At 38.8% G+C, this 16,872-nt stretch overlaps 2 protein-coding genes across 5 annotated transcripts in view; both read left to right on the top strand.

Moving 5' to 3' along the window:
• LOC132384849 (ORM1-like protein 3) overlaps nucleotides 1-6,894 on the top strand; it is a 43,706-nt gene extending 36,812 nt beyond the window's left edge. For all 4 annotated transcript variants that reach the window (XM_059956434.1, XM_059956433.1, XM_059956432.1 and 1 more), the window contains 2 exons: nucleotides 1,950-2,101; nucleotides 3,427-6,894. In XM_059956434.1, coding sequence (XP_059812417.1) covers nucleotides 1,950-2,101; nucleotides 3,427-3,562 — 288 coding nt within the window. In that variant the 3' untranslated portion in view covers nucleotides 3,563-6,894. The remainder of the gene's footprint in view (nucleotides 1-1,949; nucleotides 2,102-3,426) is intronic.
• Nucleotides 6,895-15,443: 8,549 nt separating this feature from the next.
• Nucleotides 15,444-16,872, top strand: part of psmd3 (proteasome 26S subunit, non-ATPase 3) — a 33,212-nt gene continuing 31,783 nt past the window's right edge. The window contains exon 1 of the mRNA XM_059956436.1: nucleotides 15,444-15,910. Within this exon, the coding sequence (XP_059812419.1) occupies nucleotides 15,733-15,910 (178 nt within the window). The 5' untranslated portion in view covers nucleotides 15,444-15,732. The remainder of the gene's footprint in view (nucleotides 15,911-16,872) is intronic.

Consider the following 16,872-nt stretch of genomic DNA (forward strand, 5'->3'; position numbering starts at 1 on the left):
TTATAAGTAAGTTAGATGGAGGAATACAATTGCATAGTAAAATGTTGAGCAATTTTGCTTTCTGATTTTTGGATCTGTTTGTTAACTTTAGGATTCAAATGGCAATGAAGCTTAAAGTCTCCTATGTAATTAGAGAAAATTACATATGTTTGAACCAGTCTGTTCAATGTTGCACTCTCATTCATATAGATGGGCTACAAGTTTAATAAATAGAGTAGACAGTAATTGAAGATGGAAATCATTTGTTTTTCGAATGCATTTAGTGAAAGCTGGACAAAGATTGAGATGTGTGGTTAATGGCAGATTTGCAAGACTAGTGCTGAGAAATGCAAATAGACCAAGTCTTAAGACATAGATTTCCTCAATTCTCCGAGGTGTTCCCTTGCTGAAGTTAAAAGGTGGATTCTGCAAGAAAGAGCCAAAGAGGGTTAGTGATGGATTTCCAGAGTTGCTGAGCCCGCCATCTGAAGTAGTCCCGATATCTCAGCAGCATTTGTAGTGCAGGAATAGTTTATAAAGATGGAAGGAATGAAGCCCACAGAGGGGTTTGAAAGTAAGGGTTGGAGCTTTGAAATTGAGCTTTGAAATAATGGGATCTATTGTAAATCAGCAAGCACAGGAGTGAGGCATGATTCAAGCTGGCACACAGATAGTTGACCCCCAAATATTGTCAAGTTTATGGTTAGTAGATTGAAAGAGTTGGTGAAGACTGCTTTGGAATAGCCCAGTCGAAAGATAATGAAAGCGTTGGTGAGAATTTTAGCAGCAGGTGAGAATGCAAAGGCAGAATTAGTTGTTTTTATAGATCTGTAAACAAGCAGTCCTACCAATGTAGTGGTGCAAATATGGGGCTGTGGGATTTATGAAATTTAAAGGAAATTCCAAAAGGGAACCAGAATGCAAGGATTGTGAGAGAAAGTAGACAAAGCACAGAAGTACCCACATTCTGAGTAGCAAAGTAAGTATGGGGGGGGGGGGGGAACAAAAAAAATCTGTTCCTATTTCTAGATCTGATATTCTTAAATATCCCTGTAAGTGGCCAAAGTGCTAAAGTGCTACACCTGCCCATTCACCTCCTCCCTCAACTTAATTCAGAGCCCCAAACAGTCCTTCCAGGTGAGGCAACACTTCTCCTGTAAGTCTGCTGGGGTCACTTATTGTATCCAGTGCTTTTGATGCAGCCACCTCTGCGTTGGTGAGACCAGTTGTAAATTTGGGGACAACTTCATTGAGTACCTCCGCTCCATTGCCTAAAGCGGAACTCACCAGTGGCCCAACAGTTTAATTCTGACATGTCAGTATATAGCATCCACTTGTGGCAAAATGAGGCCACTCTCAGGGTGGAGGAGCAAACACCTTGTATTCAAACAACCATATTTTGTAACTCCAGCTCAGTGGGTAAAATGAATAGTGCAGATCTGATCTGTCAAATAGAGGAAGCTCAGTTGATTTTCTCCTCTAAGGCAGAGAAAATGTTGTTCAATAGGTACATTTAATGTCAGAGAAATATATACAATATACATGCTGAACATCCATGTTGTATCCCATATGCTCATACAAGTAGCTGAGGGAATCGCATCTCAAAATGTGCTATTCCACATCAATAGTGCCAGTTACAATTGAGTTCTAGTGAAGATTTTGTAATTCTGTGGAATAATGTTTAATTATTTTTTCTAAATTCTATTAGTTTGAGAATTTTCTAAATTTCAAGTTAGCTGAAGCTCTAAGTAGGGTAGTGAACTTTTGGAAGTCCCAGTTGTATTACATTTGTCAGAGGTATACAGACCAGTAAATTTAGAAATGTGATTTGTGCTAGCTTTCTGAATCTGGCATCTTAGCTTGTCTATATTGCTGTTCTGTCAGTTTAGTTTATCTTCATTCCAGTATTTGCTGCAAGGTAAGAATACTGAATGTATGCATATATAATTATTTTTCCCTTCTACCTCCAGGGAATGTATATATTTCTGCACACCGTAAAGGGAACGCCATTTGAAACTCCAGACCAAGGAAAAGCACGGCTGTTAACCCACTGGGAGCAGATGGATTACGGAGTGCAGTTTACAGCCTCACGCAAATTCCTTACTATCACACCCATTATCTTGTGAGTTTGAGATATAATCTTTGAAGACTGAGTCAGCTCATGGAATTGTGACCAGTCTGGAACTTGCAAGTTTTCTTTCCTTTTGATATAACTTTGCTGAAATGTCAGTTCTGTAAAATCTAAAAGAATGCTTCCCTATGTTCCTGTTCTCTACAATCACACCCCAAAGTATTTCAGTGCAGGAAATCCACCTTGCATAATCTTAGGCTGCACACTTCAAAAATTTAAGAACAGTTCAACCAGAATTACATTGGGGACATTACAATCTCTTTTTTTTTTAACAATATCTTTATTCAGAAGAAGAAAAAAACAAGATTTACAGAGTGCAACACATAGATACATCTCAACATAACTTCTGTACATTCATATATTGTAATAAAATTGATCAAAATATTATAGCATATCACATAAAGGTATACCACTCTGTAATCAAAAATTTAAAGATGTCATACATCATGAAATAAATTTTTTATATAAAAAAGTCAACCTCCCCCTACCAACTACCAAAGAAAAAAGCTGATAGATGACAATGGATAATTAGAAAAAAAAGACATAGTCACTTAAGAAGAGAAGATAAAAATATACATAAAAGTCTGTGCACTGTTAAACTTTATAAATTGGAAGAGTAATTTAGGAAAGGTCCCCAGATATCATAAAAATATTATTTCGTATTTAAGACTGAGCAGCGGATCTTTTCTAAATTTAAATAAGACATAATATCACGTAGCCATTGAAGATGTGTAGGAGGGGTAGACTCCTTCCATTTAAGCAAGATTGCTCTTCTCTCTAAAAGAGAGGTAAAAACTAAAACCTAAAAACAATCTCTCAAACCAGAGAAGTTGGTGGGAGGGTAAATAGGTTATACTACTGGGAAGATTAGGATTGTGGTGAGGAATTGGCATGCGAGTCCACCATATCATCTGGATATCCTCAGTTATATTTGCAGTCGCTCATTGGATGTGATGGTCTCCAAGCTTGATAAGATGGTTCTCACAGGATAGCAGTAAAAGTGGTGAGCTACAGGAAGATACTAAAACCCACTGCACCATATCACAAAGTGCTTGATAGAAATAAGGGTGGATCAAAGGCTTAACAAAATTATTTCATTATTGCCTGTCTTAATTAGTGTCAAGTTTAAATTTATGTTGAGTATCCAAAAATTTGAGCAAGGTATTTATCAAAATTAGAAACTATGTGAGTATTAAAATCTGGCAAGTTTCTACTGGTACCATAGAAACCCATGAATTATATCTTGGGCTATTAAATAAAAATACTACAGATTCCTATGGAAGGTTTTCATGCTTTTTGTCTTTTTTCAAAAACAGGTATTTTCTTACCAGTTTTTACACAAAGTACGACAAATTACATTTTGTTATAAATACGATTTCGTTGATGAGCGTCCTCATCCCAAAACTCCCTCAACTTCATGGAGTCAGAATCTTTGGCATCAACAAGTACTAAAAACAGCAATGTCGGCAAGTAAGAAAAAAAGCTATTGGGCCAACCAGCAGCAGAAAGGATGCATCATGATGCTTAGATGTTTATATTCTACATCCTTCAAACTCTTAGCATGGACATATTATTATGATTGGTATATTTGTGAGTGAAGCAGCTCATTTTGCTTGCTGAGATATCACATTAACTATTTGCAGTGCTTGGAACAGAAAGCCTGCTTTTTTATTACTGCCTGTAGATCCCATTTTCTCAAATAATATTTTTGATTCTTTGGTTGCCATATTAAGTTATGGAGATTTTGATAGAGTAGACATTTAGTTGATGTGGGATGTGATTTTTACTGTCCATTGACCAAACAGTTATCACAGTATAACTTGTAAATATTGTAATGGCAGTAGACCTATGAAGGTACATAGTTTGAATGATATTTTAGAAAACATGTTTTCATTGTAATAATGGAAGCAACTGGTGAAAAATGTAATATCAAAGTATTTGGTGCTCATGCTCCAACACAGCAGAATTAGGGGTCTTTTACTTTGTTGGGATACTTGTAAACATGGTCTATATGACTAGATGCCCCTCAAGAAACAGTGCTGGTCTTACTGTGCATTTTAATTGCTTTTTTTTTGCAGATATTATTTATTTTTGTTCTTTGATTTCATATGTTCAGTGTTGTACGTGAAAATTACTAAGGAGAATGTAAAACACTAGTAAAGGTGTGTTTTGAAGCACAGCTCATGAATATTTGAATTAAGAAGGTGGCTTCTGGATACATTTTCTAAAATATATAAAAGTGTTATGTAATACAGAGCCCATATGTTAACTGAGGACAAGTGGGGCTGGATAATTAAATTTATCTACCCAAGATATAGAGAATCTCAAAGTGATTTATTTTTTTAAACATAAATCAGGATGTTAATTGTTGGAATACTGTAAAACTTTAGCAATCATGCAACTTTCCTGTAAATTTGCCTTTTTTAAAAAAAAATCTGTACCTATTGTCGGAGTATATTGTAATTTGACTGATTGAAAAATGCAGTACAATTCTCATTGATTCTTTTTATTACGAGATGGTAGTGATGTACCTGACTTTTATATTCTTATAAAATACCTGCTGCAAACTTGAAGTACAGGCTGGTACATTCAGCTTGTCCTCGAGGTCTGTTAGGACTACAAAAAAATAGCACTGTGAATCATGATTTTTAAGCAATAAATACCATAACAAATGATCAAAGATAAGCATGGACAGTGAAGCCTTGTGTGGTATAGTATATAGCTTGCTGAACCTTTGTCTTTAGTGATGGTAATTTGAAGCCAGCACTTCCTAAGAGCCATTTTTCTATCAATCATTTTAAAAAGTCCTGTAATTCTGGAATTGTTTGATTTGATGCAATTTGACAAAAATTTATAAGCCATTAAATTCACTGATTGAGGAAATGTCACGATTGAACATAACCTGGTTACAATGCTGTTACAGACAAGAGGTTACATTTTTCTTTAGAAGATGTGGAATTTTGCTTTCCTTATGGGTGTCAAAGACAAAAATGCTATTATCCATTCAAACAACTGATTCAGTTCAAAACAAAAGATTAGCAGCTACCACCATGTGGGTATGAAGCAGAAAATGTATCCTTTTCAGTTAGATCTCTATAACTCAGATGGTTATATGGTCTCTTCATCTATAAATTATTAAAGATAAAAATCAATCTGTTGCTGCACCCTGTGAATATGTTTGTATGAAAGCTGGGCAGGACAAGCATTGAACTCTAATAATTCTTCCCCCCCCCCCCCACACCACCAAGGAAATTGCTGTGAAGGTGGGAATAACATGAAACCAAACCAACAACTGATGGAAACAGTGAATAGTCACAGCCACCTCAAGAGTAATTTGTATATGGTGCAGTACACATATGAAAAGTTTGGGCATTTAAGCCAGCCTGAGAGAAGAAAAATTGGTGCACTGGTAAACCAGTTCCTGTTTCCACCTTTGATTTCCTGCTGGCTACGAATTTGAATGATTACTACTTTTAAGTTGGACTTTCAAAGTCTTTAAGAGTACTAATCTTTGTATAAAATCTACCATACCTTTTGAGTTTAAAAATTATGCTTGCATTGGAGGAAGGGAGTTTCCCAGTTAGGAGCCAAGTGAGATTATACAGGTAGACGTGTTCGGGGAAAAAAGCTTTTTCAAAAAGCTGGTAGACGTAAAACAATTTTTTAACATTTTCTAATTTAATTATAAATCTATTTCTTGCACTTGTGCTTTATCATAGAAGAAAAGTTAAAGTTGCTCTATTAAAATATTTACAAGCTGACACCAGTCTGTTCCACTCTAAAGGAAAGCAAAAAGAGAACATTTGGACCTCAGGTTTTCATTGAAAATAAGATCCAAAACTGGATGACTTTCTTCTTTAAAAAAAAAGATACATTTTAATTTAAAAATCTGAAATAATATATGAATTAAACCTAAACATCTGTAGCAGTTAAGCATGCCATTGCATAGTTCCTGTAGAAGAAAGGATCATGTGCACGATCAACTGCATTTTGATTATCAATTACTGAAGGCTACTTATTTAATTGCATTCACAAGCTACCATGAAACTATTGAAAAATTTAGCTTTGTGTCACGTTATGTAAATGCTAATAAGGTGGTAGTGAAAATGTTAAATTTATGTAATCAGGGTTTGTTAACTTTTTAAAATATTGCTTTACTATACTATTTTGATTCCTTGTACAAGATAGTTAAGGCCTTGAATTTATAGATTTTGAATACTGGTAAATATGCTAAGGAAGGTTGTTTTATTATGATGGGTTCTGTATTGTCAAAGTATGAAAACTGGTAAAGTACAGTATTTTTAAGTTTGGAACATCTTTCTACTTTCAGTATGTATCTTGTCAAATATTAGCAGGTGATGGGGTGGTGCTGAGCAATAACAGTGCCAGTCCAAAAACAGCAAACGTGGGCAAGTTCAGGATAACCCAGGGTCAAACTAATGCACTATTTTTATAGTGGCTATCAGAGGTACAGATTCCAAATTTATTTTGGTGAAATCTGAATAAATTATGTGTCAGAGTGGGGATGTTTGGAATTTTATACTGGTCTATCAGATGTGTTTATGAACTATTGAAGAATTACTTGCATTGGGGACTAGTGTTTGAACATATTGTCGTGTATTGTAAATAAGGGTTAATTGAGCATCTGGCAGCAAAAGGTCTTGTCAGCCAACTGCCCTTCTCTGCAGATTTTCATCTAGATCTTTATAAGAAAGTGTGAATAATATTTTTATGATTCCTTTGTACAGTATTCTGATATTTAATAAAGGTCAGTATTCATGTAATATGCTGTCTCCTGCTTTATTCACATGCACTGAAATATTCACTGGAACTTTCAGCTTTTAAGGTATAAGCAATGAATCTGCCACCACATTCAAGGTTTTGTTTCATTTCTGTTTTCTCTCTCCTCCAAATTTGAACTGAAACAAGTGAGCAACCCTGCCCTTTCTTTCCAACCACTACCCAGCAGAAATCCAATTTTCACTTGCCAGTTGCAAATTTTACTCACATTTGATCATTGAATTATTTATAGTAAACATTTGCTCTATATTACACAATGCAGCTAGAAAGTGCAAAATGTGATTATAAGCCTTTTGCATTTCACAGAAGTCTCATAGTGTATTTCCCTGCTAAGATTTGAAACGGGCAACTATTTTCACCAGCACCAATTGTTTTTGGCCAGTCAGTATTGACATAATTGTTAGAAACATGGCCCCTCGAGTCCAGTATTTTAAGAGTCCTAATAAAATCACTCAAAGTAAACCTTGCACTGAAGTTGAACAATAATTTTAATCAGATGTTAAGTCTTGGAACACAAATGAGTGTCTTTGAGTTTGGTGACAATCTAATAGTTTCACAGTGTCCAATTATTAATAGTATTAATATTAATAATCATACTATTAATGTCACCACCTCAGCTGACATGGTGAATTCATTCTCTAGCCTCTGAATCATTAGCCTTTGCATTGTCCAGTAATTTAACCAAAATTTTACCACTTCCTTCTATGACAATCAGTACAAATGATTAATCAGTTAATATTGCTCATTCTGTTTTTAATCGAGTTGGAACTGTTAGCTCTGTGGACAGAGTAATCCATTTTTATGTCTGTACGCTTAAATCGTGACTCTGGCAAATATGTCTGGCTATTAGGATTCTTAATGGAATGAAGTTGAGCAGGTTCAACCCAATTATAACTAGGCATACTTCAGCAGCTCAGAACTGGCTTTTGTAGATTTACTTGAGACTCCAAGACGTTTTGTGAATCTAAATCATTTACAATGAAATTAAGGTATGTTGGGGCACCATAGAACTTTCCTACAGCTGGTTTTATATTTGCAAAAATACATTATACTGGCAGAAAGATTTTGTGCTTTATTATAAATAAAGTTTATTGTTTAAATGAGTAAAAATATTTAATTACCTCCCCCGAATAATATTATCCTGTCTTTGACTATCACAAAATTGATAACCTTGTCCTACAAAACTGGCTAAATGTGATAAAACCAAATGATAAAATCATAATCTTGTTAGTATTCTACCATTTCTAAATCAAATACAGCACATTTCATCTAGCTGCTTGCAAATAAGTTAAAAGTTAATATTATAATAGGCAACAGCAAAGCCAATCAAAAAGATGCATTTGAATGAATTATAAGAGACAAGGGCTCAACACTGTGAACAACAGCAGGTTTTATAAGTACATGATAACATGACGTGATATAGAATATGCTGACTTAAATTGCAGACTTTACAATATAAAAGTGATGTTGATAGCCATGTAATCCTAAGCTCCTCTATTATGGTGGCTTGGCTAATGTTCTCTAAGTTATTGGTAAAGTCTTCAGGTCAAGGACCAAAGCAAGCTTTTCAGTGCAATACTGAAGCATTATCATGTTATGAGAGGTGTTATTAAAGGATTATTATGCTATAAGAGGTACCATTAAACTGATCCCCATTCACTTGCTGTGAAAGTAGTGTTTGACAAAGTATTCAGGATTCAAAATCGTTTAATGTCATTTTCAGTACACAAGTGTAAAGCAGAACAAAATTGTTATTCCGGATCTGATGCAGCACAAAAAAACAAAGATAAAGAATATAATAATAATAAAAATCACAGATAAATACATAAGATAGCTTGTATACATAGACAATATGTGCATAAAATGACGCTAGGCACATGAATGTCTGTACAAAAGGTGACTGATAGGAAATGATAAAGTAGTGGTGGTTGGCAGTGTAGTGGGATGGGTTAGTGGGTGGAGGTGTTGGCCAGCCTCACTACTTGAGGAAAGTAACTGTTTTTGAATCTGGTGTTCTGGTGTGGATACTACTCATTCAGGAATCTCTTAAATCCACAAATGAACAGGACGCCCTGCCGCTGAGGCTGGGAGAAAGAGGAAAGTCTGTTGTCCTGAAATTCTGAAGGATCAGCTGTGGCAGAGGTTTTCAGGTAAGAGAGACCAAGCACTTGGAAGAAGCTGGATTTGAAGCTAGCTGTAGATTATGCGACTCAGGACCAGAGCTGACACCGGTATAGCTGAGAGTGCCAAGGTTCCCATATGGAATACAATGACATGGTGATTAACCTACTGGACAGTAAGCCAGTTGGTATCTAACTGGGTGCACTTTTTAATGTGTGGGTGAATATCCTGTAGCTTAGTTTGTAGTTAAGGGAGCTCAAAACAATTGGATTGCATTGATAAGAGCAGATCAGACCTGGTCTGGCTTACAGTACAAACAATGTCAGATTCCCAGCAAAGTAGTTGATTCTTAACTATCCTATGAAGTAATCCAGAAAGCTGATCATTTGAAATAAATGGTATGGCTTGAATATTTTTTAGTTTTAACTGATAATAGGAAACAAAATGGTCTCAAAAACTGGGTTAGATTTTTTTATAGTGGTAAACCTATTTGATTCATATGCAAAATGAACAAATTTGACGATATGTATTTTGGGTTTTGTCTCATTAAGCAGTCTCCAGTAATTTTGGTTGGCAGGGACACCCAACCGAACAGGATAACCATCCTGTTTAAGTTGAATAATTTAGAATAATATCATCAGAGACATTGGTATAGTACATGTGAACAATAGAGCTCAGAGTCTTTAGTTTAAGGAAGTACTGCAAACACTTCCCCTGTCAGCATATGTACCATCAGTAATTCCTGTTTCAAAATTGGAAATGTCACTAACCTTGGTAACAACATTGACATCAAAAGTATTACCAAGTTTGGTGGTTTACATAACACATTTAAAAAAGAGTGATGAACCCCAAACAGTTTCTGTTCATCAACAATTTAGTCCTCTTAAAGACACCTAACATAGTCAAGCCATGGACTACTGTGCATAACCTCTTGAACTCAGAGATAGTTTATTGTCAATTTCAGGCTTGGTTTAGAAGAATGCAGCATTTTTTTTTTACAATGATTCTACATTTATGACAAAGTGATTCTTTTACTGCATTTGAAATACTATATATGACATGTTACAGTGAGATGATACTTTACAGTAAAGAAATTTGCCTTACTAATTATATCCATAATACCTCTTATAGGAAATCATATACTTGACTAATAACCTTCATAAAGTCAACTGCTCTTTTTTATGTGGTCTAGTTTACATACAAGATATTGTATGAAATAATCCAGAATGTCATTTCAAGAAGGGGAATAAAGAACGTTTGGGCTTGAATTTTTCAGTTTTTGTCATGGTCTGGTCCGTGAAATCCACATTCCGGTTCACGGTCTGGTCCATGGACTCCAGACTCTGGGTCTTCCGGCTGTCCCTTGTTTCATTAGTCATAGACACCTGATTCTCATCTTGAGGCCGGGAATATAAGTGGCCCTGGGTTTGAGTATAGGTGCTGGTTCGTCTGATCAGTATCCTGTCCTCGCCTCTGTGGGCAACCCACGCCTGCATCCTTGCCTGTATTGCCATCAAGTTCAGCTGCCAGAGTGAGACCAGAGCTTTGCCACGCCAACAGAAGGCACTATCTATCGTTGAGCTTGGAACTGTCTCTCTGTGTCCCTGTGTTTAGTGTCCGTGTATGAGTCCTGGCCCTACGTCCTGTCCCCAAGGAGGGGTCCTGACTCTGTGTAAGCCCCAGCCCTACGTCCTATTCCCAAGGAGGGGTCCCTGTTCATTGTTCCTGTGCTCGAGCCCAAGACTCAGTTGGCAGGCTGTTTGCCACTACTCGTATGGACTGTGGTCGTTTTGTCGTCTCGTATCCAGCTCAGTAGGCAGGCCATTTGCCGCTACTCGAATGGACTGTGGTTGTTTGTTCTGTGTCCAAGTCCAATCCAAGTCGCAGGCCCCGAGGAGGTTCCAGTCTATGTCCAAGTCCAAGTCGTAGCCCAGGCCCTGAGTCCTGATCTCGTCCAGGGCCAGTGTCCATGTCCAGCTACGCCTCTCCCTGCTTCTGCTTTGCTCTCCCTTGACCAAGACCTAGTCTGACCTTCATGTGCTCGTCCAGTCCTGGAGTCCCACGTCCTGCCCCCACATCCAGTCCTGTTGCCTTGCCATGTCTTGTCTTCGCCTAGATCCGGAGTCCCAGCCCAAGTCTAGACCCAGGTTTCGGGTCTTGCCCAGGTTCCCAGTTTCCTGTTCCTAGTTCCTCACCCAGGTCCTTCTTTCCTAGTCTAGTCCTAGCCCAGGCCCTGTATCCTAGTCTTGTCCAGCGTTGTTACTCCCCAACTTCTCTTGCTTTCTGACACACCAGGTCCCACTTTCCCTAGTACTTCAGTGTCTGTGTCTTGCATTTAGGTCTGTTCCCAACGCCCACCTTATGACAGTTTTAACTGTTAATAATGGAAAAATGTTCTCAAAGACCTGGTTGGAATTTTTTAAATAGCAATGAACTATGTTTATAATATTTGGAATCAGTCATAAAAAGATACAGTGTGAAAACAGGCCCTTCAGCTCACCAAGACCACGTCGTCTATCAAGACTTCACATTTTACACTAATCCTACCCTAATCCATTTTAGTTTCCCACATTTACCATGAACTACCCTGACCCCACAGATTCACCTACTAATAGTAGCCAATTAACCTCTCTGTGTGCGCGTCTTTGGCATGCAGCATGAAGCCAGAGCATTCAGAGGAAGCTCACACGGTAACAGGGAGAATGTGCAAACTCTACACAGCACCAGAGGTCAGGATTGAATCTGGGTCACTGGAGCTGTTAGGCACCTGCTCTACAAGCTACTCCATTGTGCTGTAATGCTTTCATCAACTGACCTTCAAATTGCATTGTTCAGTTTGTAGATGTATAGTAGAATAGCCAATAATGAAATAAAATACCCAGCATGTCAAGAAGTATCCATGGAGGGAGAAACAGAGATAATGTTTCAGGTTGATAACCTTTCATCAGAACAAGGATAAGATAGAGAGCAGGCACTTTCTAAGATGCAGAGAAAGGAGAGGAGGGAAGAAAAGGGAATATCTGCATTGGTGTGGAGCCCATGAGAGATGGAATCAGAATCAGGTTTAATATCTCTGGCATATGCCGTGAAATTTGTTAACTCAGTGACAGCAGTACAATGCAATATGTGATAAATATAGAAAAAGTAAATCAATTACAGTAACTATATATGTATATTAAATAGTTAAATTAAAAATAGTAGTGCTAAAACAAATTATAAATAGTGAGGTAGTGTTCAAGGGTTCAATGTCTATTCAGGAATCAGATGGCAGAGGGGAAGAAGCTGTTCCTGAATCACTGAGTGTGTGTCTTCAGGCTTCTGTACCTCCTTACAAACAGTAACAATGAGCAGGGGGCATGTCCTGAGTGGAGGGGGTCCTTGATAATGACGCCACCTTTCTGAGGTACTGCTCCTTGAAGATGTCTCCCTGATGACGCTGACTGATTTCAATGCTGTGCAGTAGCATCCCCCCCCCCACCCCCATACCAGACAGTGATGCAGCCAATCAAAATGCTCTCTGCGGTACATCTGCAATTATTTTTGAGTGTTTTAGTTGACAAAACAAATCTCCTCAAACTCCAAATGAAATGTAGTCACTGTTGTGCCTGCTTTATAGCTGTATCAATATGTTGGGATGAAGTTAAAACCTCAAAAATCTTGACATCCAGGAACTTGAAAATGCTCACTCTCTCCACTCCTGATCCCTCTATGAGAATTGGTTCATGATCCCTAGTTTTGTCCTTTCTGGTCCATAACTGGTTCTTTGGTTTTACTGACATTGAATGCAAGATTGTTGCTGTGTCACCATTCAACCTACTGGTATATCTCACTCCTATACACCATCTCGTCACCATCTGAGAATCCACCAACAATGGTTGTATCATCAGCAAGTTTATAGATGGCATTTGAGCTATGCCTAGCCACACAGTCATGGGTATAGAGAGGGTAGAACAGTGGGCTAAGCACACATCCCTGAGGTGTGTCAGTGTTGATTGTCAGTGACGTGGAGATGTTATTTCCAATCCACGTAGATTGTCTTCTGGTTATGAAGTTGAGGATCCAGTTGCAGAGGGAGATACAGAGGCCCAGGTTCTGTAGTTTGTCAATCAGGACTGTGGGAATGATGGTGTTAAATGCTGAGCTATAGTCAATGAACAGCATCCTGACATAGGTGTTTGTGTTGTCCAGATGATCTAAGGCCACATGAAAAGCCATTGAGATTGCATTTGCCTTAGACCTATTGTGACCATAGGCAAATTGCAATGGGTCCAGGTCCTTGCCGAGGCAAGATTTGACTCTAGCCATGACCAACCTCTCAAAGCATTTCATCACTGTAGATGTGAGTGCTACCGGGCGATAGTCATTAAGGCAGCTTCTTATTCTTCTTAGGCACTGGTATAATTGGGAACTTCCAGATATAGCTGTGAGAGATTTCAGAGCCTTACCAGGTACTCCATCTGGAATGACTCAAATGATGTGGTGGGTGGAGAAGGCGTTCTAAGTTTAGCCAAATTTTCTGGAGGAGGTGTAAATAGAAGCAGATGAATATGTATGGAGGTGAAATTTTTTAAAAATACTGGATCTATGGGGTATCACTGTTGGGAATCTGAAATAATACTGGTAATACTCAGGCAGGTCTGCATCTGCAGAGAGAGACTGTTATTGTAATGCTAGAAGACTTTACATTAAAACTGACCATCTTTAACACAAACTGGAAAGGTTAGTTATCTAAGATGGTTGAATTTAATGCGAGTCCTCAAAAAAGGTGAAAGTAGGCCACCACGGGACAGTACAGAGTTATGGTAGACAAATGATCAAAAACGTGCCTTTTCCACACGTGGCTGACTTGCTTTTTTGCTCTGTTTTTGATGTCTGTGGGCTAATACAGTAATTAATGAAGTGTTTCAGAAAATACATAACAATGACAACTATGATGGGAAAAATCAGCTGTTGGAACATTTAATGTGTAAGAATTATTTTAATACATTAGTTATTATAGAAACTTAGTCTTTACATCTAACGAGGCAGCCTACAGAGAAGAAGTCATCACCCTGACACAGTGGCGTCAAGAGAACAACCTCTCCCTCAATGTCGCAAAAACAAAGGAGCTGGTTGTGGATTACAGGAGGAATGGAGACAGGCTAACCCCTATTGGCATCAATGGATCTGAGGTTGAGAGGATGAACAGCTTTAAGTTCCTTGGCATAAACATCAACGAGGATCTCACGTAGTCTATACCTACCGGCTGTGTGGTGAAAAAGGCACAACAGCCCCTCTTTCACCTCAGATGGTTGAAGAAGTTTGGTATGCCCCCCCTCCCCAAATCCTAAGAACTTTCTTCAGGGACACAGTTGAGAGCATCCTGACTAGCTGCATCACTGCCTGGTATGGGAACTGTACTTCCCTCAATCACAGGACTCTGCAGAGTGGTGTGGACAGCCCAGCACATATGTAGATGTAAACTTCCCACTATTCAGGACATTTACAAAGACAGGTGTTTAAAAAGGGCCCGAAGGATCATTTGGGACCCGAGTCACTCCAACCACAAACTGTTCCAGCTGCTACTGTCCAGGAAACGGTACCACAGCATAAAAGCCAGGACCAGCAGGCTCCGGGACAGCTTCTTCCACCAGGCCATCAGACTGATTAATTCATGCTGATACAATTGTACTCCTATGTTATATTGACTATCCTGGTGTACATAATATTTATTATAAATTATTGTAAATTGCACATTTGAACAGAGACATAACATAAAGATTTTTACTCATGCATATGAAGGATAGAAGTAATAAATTCAATTCAATCTAAAGTATCTAAGCATTGAAACTACCGTATTTTAACAACAAAAAAAAACAGTAAGAAAGAATTAGTATCAAGTGGATAAGCAGCACTTGCTTCCCAGGGCAGCCATAGCCAATAACAAAGAGGACATCATGTTCAGGTGAGTGGAGTAAGGTTTCGGAGAGGTAGTAGTTTTTTTTTAATGGAGATTGGTAGGTGCCTGGATCCCACTGTGGTAGATATAACAGGGACATTTAAGGGACTCTTAGATAAACACATGGATGTAAAAGTCCTGATGAAGGGTTTTGTCCTGAAACGTCGACAGTCTACTCATTTCCACATAGCTGCTTCCTGGCCTGCAGAGTTCCTCAAGCATTTTACGTGTGTTACTTGGATTTCCAGCATCTGCAGATTTGCTCTGGTTTGTGATGTAAGAAAAATGTAGGGCTTTTAAATTGTGTAGGAAGGAAGGGTTAGAATGATAGCCCGTACTGCGCAGTACTCTGTTCTTATTATTACTGACGTATGTCGTAAAGTTTGAGTTTTCGGGGCAGCAGTGCCAGTCGTAAAAAATACTGTTACGAAATAGTGCTAAAGAGGAGTTAATGTTGATGAGCTGTTTGAAGACAGGAATGTTGTAAAAAGCTATTTTTCATCGCACTTCTAAGTTGTGTATTTACACCTATAACAATTAACTTGAAATGCTCTTTACTCCTTGCGCCACTGCTGTTGATCGGGACGCCTGCGCTCGACTATGGGGGCTGCGGTGAACGGTGCTCCGATCGATTGCCAGCGTCTAGTGATTTTCCCGGCGTGCCGTGCATTGCGGCGCGGCCTCTCCCCGGTTTGTGCTCAGTCATTGTACAGCCGTGTGTGCTTGGTGCAGACTCCACCGACCCTCCCTCCCTCCTCACAGTATGAAGGACACCACGGGAAAGCACAGATCCAAGGAGCCCACCTCCGAGAAGGTGAAGGCCGCTGGCGGCCCCCCGGCCCCCGATGTGGAGATGAAGGATGTGTCCGCCGAGCCTGATGGCGAGCTGGCCGACAGCGGCGAGAGAAGCCAGAAGGAGCTGGACCTACTCACCTTGGAGGGTAAAACCCGGCTCTAGTGACGGACTGTCCAGTGCTGGGGACCGAGGCCATTGAAATACCCGGAGCAGGGCGTTTGTTAAAAGGGGTAGATCTAGCCGGGGAGGGGGGGGGGGGAACAGGTCACTTAGGATGGTTTTGATAAACAGGTGGACTAGATCATTGAGCGAGGGGGATAGGTCCCTTAAAGATACTTAGCATTATTATCCAACACAAATCTATTTTATCAGCTCTGAAGTAACAAATCTTTCGTCATTGAGTGTCTGGGAGTAGTGATCTACGTGGTCAATCACCTTGGGGAATGAAGCAGGAACTTACAGAGAGGAGAGTATTTAGTACAAGGAATATAATGTTATTGTCAAATGTCTGAATTGCATCTACACTAAAGCATCATGGTTCCAATCACCGGGTGTAGGGGCAATAAAGTTATCTGGACTGGAGTAAATAAGGTTTACTCGTCACTGTACTGAACTGAGGCTGTGGCCTGCAACTAATGGGCTCTCAGACCTGCTTCGTGGCTGTGAACTTACTTTCGTGATCTTTAGTTTCGAATATTAATTGCCTTTTATTGCTTGCACAGTTATTTTTATTTTTTGCATTTAGTGTGTTTGGTGGCCTTTTTTCGTGGGTTCTGTTTGCTTTCATTTTTTGTGGCTATCTATAAAGAGGCGAATCTCAAATTTGTATGTAATATACATTGATAATAAATATACTTTAAACTTCAATCTGGGTTCCATTAGCTCAAACAGTGACAGACTGCCCAGTGTTGGCTTTGTTGCAAAGTTTACAGATGATACAAAGATTGGTGGAAGTGCAGTTAGTGTTGAGTAAGTAGAGAGGCAACAGAAGGACTTAAACAGATTAGGAGAAAGAGCAAAGAAGTGGCAGATGGAATACAGTGTCGGGAAGTGTATGGTCATGCACGTTGGTAGAAGAAATGAAAGAGTAGACTATTTTCTAAATGG

The sequence above is a fragment of the Hypanus sabinus genome, chromosome X1, assembly GCF_030144855.1.
Source record: "Hypanus sabinus isolate sHypSab1 chromosome X1, sHypSab1.hap1, whole genome shotgun sequence".
NCBI classification, from domain to species: Eukaryota; Metazoa; Chordata; class Chondrichthyes; order Myliobatiformes; family Dasyatidae; genus Hypanus; species Hypanus sabinus.